General features: G+C 43.5%; 2 protein-coding genes across 2 annotated transcripts; both read right to left on the bottom strand.

The window, feature by feature from the left end:
• Nucleotides 1–1,584: 1,584 nt before the first annotated feature.
• Nucleotides 1,585–5,475, bottom strand: LOC122757290. The gene has a single exon (XM_044009091.1). The coding sequence runs from the start codon at nt 5,473–5,475 to the stop codon at nt 1,585–1,587; it is 3,891 nt and encodes a 1,296-aa protein (XP_043865026.1).
• A 119-nt stretch (nt 5,476–5,594) lies between these two features.
• LOC116804732 lies at nt 5,595–6,504 on the bottom strand. The gene is made up of 2 exons (XM_044009056.1): nt 5,805–6,504; nt 5,595–5,686 (listed from the first exon to the last, which is right to left on the bottom strand). Exons 1-2 carry the CDS (start codon nt 6,502–6,504, stop codon nt 5,595–5,597), a joined length of 792 nt encoding a protein of 263 aa, XP_043864991.1.
• Between the last annotated feature and the right edge of the window lie 350 nt (nt 6,505–6,854).

Genomic DNA, 6,854 nt, shown 5'->3' with positions numbered 1-6,854 from the left:
TTGATTCCAGCCATTTTTGGTTCGCTTGGCTGTGCGCGATGCTGAAAACTTTCAGTTCTGGTTTTAAAATATTAATGTATTTTCAGCATTAACGATCCCATCAATGAAATGCAGTTTTCCTAATCCTTTGGCAAACATACATTTCCATACCATGGTGCTCGCAGGAAACTACTTTTTTAAGACCATATTAATACCCTGAACCCATTGAAAATGGGAAATCAGGGTATAATGGTTTTGTTGAAATGTATGTAACAGGCAGAAGGAGGCGTGGCAGACCCCACAAAGTATATATATTCTTGATCAGGGCGACGAACTGTGTCGATTTGGCTCTGTCCGTCTGTCTGTCCGTCCGTCTGTCCGTATTAACGCAGTCTATTTTGATACTATTGATGCTAGAGAATTGAAATTTGGAACACATACTTGAAGATATCTTCGATTTATAAAGTGTTAAAATTTTCCCGATCCGCCCACTAGGGGCGTGAAAAATCTGAAAATGCATTTTCCGATATACCAGAAATCATGTTAAGTGAAAAGCTAGGAAGCTGAAATTTAATATGTAATTAATATGTTAATAGGTCCGCGTCGACCACCCAAGATAACGAGCTATGGCGGATATATCTCCGCTCATCGGGGGCGTGGCAAATCGGATAAAACTGTATCTCCCAAAGTAGTAAGTCTAAAATGCTGAAATTTTGCACGTAAGCTGATGTTTCGATTCAATAAAGATGGGTGAAATAATTTTATATTTACGCCTACCAGGGGCGTGGCAAATCGAATCTGAAGATATAGTGATTTTACCAATTCTGCAATATTTGAAGCACTATTGTTGCTAAAGAACTTAAATTTTGGTATATATACGCGGGTCTACCATGCAAGTCCAACGAGCTGTGGTAGATATATGTCCGCCCATAGGAGGCGTGGCAAACCGCAAAAATTTTTATATCTCCTACAGTTTAAGAGCTAGAAGCTTCAAATTTGGATAGTTGAGTTACTGGTAGCCTCCTCTATCGATGCCTTAAAAATAATTTTAACGCCCCTTTAGGGGCGTGGCATAACGAAAAATAATCTGTCATTTTCACATTTTTTGAGCGTAAGAATTCAAATTATGCATTTAGGTTACCGGTTGCTCGTTCTAAAAACTGGTTAAAAATGAGCAGTCTACGGCCACTAAGGGCGTGGCAATCAGCATTTACATTGCCCGAATTGCGATATTTATATGCGTCAGCCATCTATTTATGTATTTGTACATATTGTAAGATCAGAAGCGTTTTTCTGTCTAGCATGAGTTCAGAGTATGGGGATGCTGTTCTAACTAAACAAATGAGCCGTATATGAAATTCAGCGCATCGTAGGTGCAACGTTTATTCGTAGAGTTCTTGATATACACTAAAAGTACAAACGTATGAGCAAGCGCAGCTTGCTTAGAGCTAGGCGAATTAATGCAAGTAATAAGAAATCACCACGCAAGAGAGATAGAGTAATTAGGGTGAACCCAAATGTAAAAATATAGGTATAAAATTCAAGTTAACAATATGATAAGTGAATTTGGCCCAACATCCCGGCCCCATTGAATGACGCAGTCTTTCAAGAGACAGGAAGAATCGCTATTTTGTGAACTGGTCTCCGGATTATGCCTTTGGTAGTGCGGACATCTACCACTCGTACTCGTTGATCTCGTCCAGGAATTGTAGCTGTAATGCGACCCATTATCCACTTCTGAGAAGGTACGTTGTCTTCATGTATGAGAACCATGTCCCCGATAGAGATACTGGGTGATGGTTTGGTCCACTTGTGGCGCACGTTCAGCTCGTTGAAGTAGTCTGTCAACCAGCGTCGCCAAAAATATTGTTTGATACCAGTTATCAAACGCCAGCGATCCAAAGATTTCAACTGTTCATCTTCTATATTGTGTGTAGGCAATGCTCGCAGGGAGTCTCCAACTAGAAAGTGACCAGGTGTCAGAGCACCCAAGTCGCTTGGATCTGATGATAGTGGTGTGAGTGGGCGTGAGTTGAGGATGGCTTCTACTTCTGCTGTGATTGTGGCCAATTCCTCAAACGTGCAGCGGGCGTTCATAAGGCTGCGCGTCATAAGCCCCTTGGCGCTTTTAACTGCGGCTTCCCAGAGGCCACCAAAGTGTGGTGCTCTGGGTGGGATGAAACGAAAGTTTATGAATTCATTTGTGCAAAAACTAATAATTGACTGTTGATTTTCTTGCTTGAAGAAGTAGGTTCGCAGTTCCTTTAATTGATTGCTTGCTCCAGTGAAATTCGTGGCATTGTCGCAAAATATATCCACAGGCAATCCTCGTCGTGCAATCATGCGCCTCAACGCGGCTAAGAAAGCATCCGTTGAAAGGTCAGATACCACTTCGATATGCACAGCCTTGGTGGCGAAGCATACAAATATGGCAATGTAGGCCTTGCGAGGAGCCTTGCCCTGAATGCGGAGATAGACGTTGACTGGTCCACAAAAGTCAACTCCACAGTGAGCGAAAGGTCTCGATGGCGTCAATCGCTCTACAGGCAGATTTCCCATGAGTTGCTGTTGCAACTTTGGCTTGTAGCGCACACAGTGCACGCACCTTCTGACAATAGAGCGAGCCAGGTCTCGAGCATTTACGATCCAGAATTGCAGACGAATTAGTGCGACAAGTGCCTTTGAGCCAGCATGATAGTGTTGCACATGAAGAAACTGCACGTAGTGACGAACAAAATCATCTTTGCTGGGAAGTATGATTGGATGTTTCTGAACCTCCGGTGCATTTGCCAATTCGAGACGGCCGCCAACCTTCAATAGTTGATATCCGTCTGTAATCTGTAAAAATGGATTTAGAAATTTTATATGACTTGATATTTGCCTATTTTTGTTCAAAGCGTGAATTTCATCTGCGAAGTGTTGCTGCTGCAGATTCCAAATAATGCAATTAAATGCACGCTGTAGCTCTTGAGGTGATAGCGAGGGCGTAGACAGCTCAACGGGTTTCCGAAGCGCGTGTATAAAGCGCAGCATCCAAGCAACAATTCGCAAACAACGACGATGCGAACTTATGTTTCTGAGTGTGTCGAGTAGATAATTGATATCCGTCGTAGCCTTGAAAGCTGACTTGCGCATCTCAAGTGCTACAATCTCAGGATCTGGTTCATGATGTTTGTCTCTTGGCCAAGTGTTTGAGCTCTGCTTTAGATACGCCGGCCCCATAAACCAGATTGATTCGTTTAATTCGATGGGTGTACACCCCCTCGAGACCAGATCGGCGGGATTCAATTTAGTTGGGACATGTCTCCATTGACAGTCCGGCGTAGCTTCTTGTATGTCAGAAACGCGGTTTCCAACAAAGGTTGATAGTGTCGACGAATGTTGCTGTATCCAATGAAGAACTATCGACGAGTCGCTCCACAGATAGGTTTGTTTCGATGTGAAAATCCCCTTGATTTTCACGTAGAGTTGGGCCAGTAGGTGAGAAGCAGCGAGTTCCAGTTTTGGTAGCGATAACTTACGAGTTGGTGCTACTCTGCACTTTGACGTGATCAGGTGAACTTGAACCTCGCCGTCCGCTGCAACTGTGCGTGCGTAAATGCAGCATCCATATGCACGTATGGAAGCGTCACAGAACCCATGCAACTGCAACTCCTTGGTGTTCGGCTGCATACAGAATCGAGGTATTTTCAGCGACTCCAGTGAAGTAAGTGATGCAGCAAACGATTTCCAAGCTAAATAAAGGTTTTGCGGCACAGACTCATCCCATTGTAATTTGACTATCCACAGTTCCTGTAGAATGATCTTTGCTGTCACAATGATTGGCGCTACCAATCCCAATGGATCAAAAAGTGAAGATGCCACAGATAAAATTGTCCTCTTGGTGATTGCATCAACGGAGCATTTGGGTCGAAAGGCAAATAGCAACACATCCAGACGTTGGTTCCATGCTAAGCCTAATGTGCTAGTAACTGAGCCATCTTCTAAATTCAAATCTTTGATCGTGCTGTCGTCGACAAAGTCCGGATGATTCGAATGCCATTTTGCTAATTCAAATTTGCCCTTGCCAAGTACTTCGATGACCTCTGCCTTGAGTTGTTGCAGGCCTTCTGCTGTGTCATGCCCACAAAGAAAGTCATCCACGTAGAATGATGAATTTATAGCTTGTGATCCCAATTTGTGAGTTTGCATATGTAGATCAGCCAAATATTTCATACTGCGTATGGCGAGATATGGTGCTGAGGCCGTACCATAAGTGACTGTGTTTAGTGAATATGTCCGTAGTGGTTTGTCTGTTGAATCTCTCCAAAGAATGGATTGGAACTTGCGGTCACGATAGTCCACCAATACTTGCCTGAACATTTTCACAACATCTGCAGTCAGTGCATATTTGTACGTTCGAAAGCGTAGCAGAAGCGTATATAGATCAGTCTGAATAGTCGGTCCAACCATTAGCAAATCATTGAGTGATTGTTGCGATGAAGTTCGATTTGAGGCATCGAAGACAACTCTGAGCTTCGTTGAAGTGCTATTTGGCTTGAAGACGCAGTGATGTGGTATGTAATTATGTGGCTCGTCAAGCCTTGGTGAGTGTACCAAACTCATATGATTTAAATCTTCATATTCGCGCAGAAATGCTATGTATGCTGCCTTTAACTCGGGATTGCGATTTAAGCGCCGTTCCAGTGACTCGAATCTCAGCTTAGCAGACTCGTATGAAGATCCTAGATGTCGTGGATCATCCTTGAATGGTAGCCGAACAATAATTCTACCATCTGCTTGTTGGCGTACAGAGCGAGTAAACATTTGTTCGCACTGCAGTTGCTCAGGTGTGAACTTGTCGATTGGTTTACTCAAATCTTCGATACGCCAGAGTCGTTCCAAATTGTTGTTTATTGACTCCTCCTGTGAGAGCGAGTAGCAGTGTGTCTGTTGCTGTCCTCCATTATAGCGTCCAGACACAATCCATCCAAGTAACGTTTTCTGAAGCATAGGAAGGTTGGGACCCAATTTGATTTGTCCCACTGCAAGAATTTCAAAAAATGTTTCGGCGCCAATAAGTAAATCGATATGACGAGTTTTGTGAAACTTCTCATCAGCTAAAGGTGTGTTCTTCGGTATGTTCCATGATGAAGTGTCGATGTCCGATTCCGGCTGATAGGCAATGTGTGACGTTACGCAGAAATCAATGGGCATCTTGAAATCCTCCAAGCGTGATTTGATTGTGGCCGAAGTGCCAAACTTGATGTATGTGTGTGACTCACCAACGCTGCAGATTCGCATGTGCCGTTTGACCTTTGGCAAGCGTAGTGCTTGTGCGAACTGTTCTGAGATGAAGTTCACCTGTGAGCAAGAATCCAATAGAGCACGACCGATCCTGTAGTTTCCAGATGCATCCATGACCTCAACGATGGCCGTTGCTAGAATGACTTGGTCTGTTCGATTGGTGTGTGTATGTGTCACCACATCATTTGAATTCGAGCCGCTGGGCAACATAGTTGTCGATCTACTCACAGCTGCCTCTCGATGTAGTAAGCTGTGATGAAGTCTCGAGCAACATCGACATCGTTGAGTAGAAGGACACTTGGATGCCTGGTGGCCCTTGCCAAGACAGTTTAGGCACAGTCCATGTCGTTTCGCTGCTTCATAGCGCTCTGCAACCGACATCTCTTGAAGTCGACTGCAACGTGAGACTCGATGCTCTGAGCTAAGACAAAGAGGACATGAGTGAGTTGAACAATTAAAAGACAAACCATGTCGCGTGGTTGTCTGGCTTCGTGGTTTGCTAGCAGTCGCTGTACGGGCCTGGCTCGATTCGGACTTACCGCATGATTCCAAATATTGGCAATGCCTCTCAACTACCTGTACACATAAATCCCACGTAGGCAACTTGGAATAATCCAATGATTCGTTCCATTTGCGCTTAGTTTCCATGTCCATCTTATCCATAACAATGGCTATTAACATTGCCTGTGCGATTTGTGCCTCGTTGCCTAATGATTTTAGCGAGTTGTACAATGCTGTAGAGTTGTCAATCAAACTTCGAATTTCTTGGCTGTTTGACTTTGATACACTCTTGAGCATAAATAACGACGAGATATTGTCCAAGAACACTAATGTTGGATTGTCGTAGCGTTGATTCAAGCGCTCAAGTGCCTTTCGGTAGTTTTCAGGTGTGATCTGAAATGCCTTTACCGTTTCTAATGCTGGTCCCTTTAAGCAGCTGATCAGTTGATTAAACTTCTCGATGGTTGATAAGCTGTTCTGTTGATCCACCATTTGGTTGAATAGCGCACTAAAATTCTTGTAGTCCGCATAATTGCCATCAAATGTAGGTAACGCAAGTCTGGGCAGCTTGGCCGACGATAAGAATGTGGGCCCAGATACCGCAGCGAATGTTGATTCGTGTATATCCTCCGTGAGTTGCTCTGTAATACAAACTTTTATTTCTACATACAGTTCCTCCAATTCGGTGCGTCCTGTATCGGTCGAACATTCCTTTTCAATTTGAGTCTGCAATACCATTGCTTGCTTAAAGTAAGCTTCCAAAATTTCCAAGCGACACTTTAATTCAGCTTGAACTGGTGCAGATTTCCCTTCTCTTAGTTGGGGATCGACAACATTACGAATTCGGCTAATATTCCGGCGAGTATTCGCGCGCTGTGCTTTAAGGCTCTCTAGAGACATGATTTGATCAACAACTTTAGGATTTTATTTCACTCAACTGAGCGCATACAATATTAAGCAAAAGAAGAGTAATTCCAGCGTCGACTTTCAGTGCAGTTGATGCGTTTGTATAACTGCGTTTGTGATTAACTGCACTTATGTATTTATAATTTGACGAATATGATTTATCCAAACTGACGAATATGATA

Source organism: Drosophila mojavensis, unplaced genomic scaffold (assembly GCF_018153725.1).
Source record: "Drosophila mojavensis isolate 15081-1352.22 unplaced genomic scaffold, ASM1815372v1 contig_108, whole genome shotgun sequence".
Classification (NCBI taxonomy): Eukaryota; Metazoa; Arthropoda; class Insecta; order Diptera; family Drosophilidae; genus Drosophila; species Drosophila mojavensis.
The sequence above is the reverse complement of the archived record's forward strand: the minus strand, read 5'-3'. Positions and strand labels throughout refer to the sequence as shown.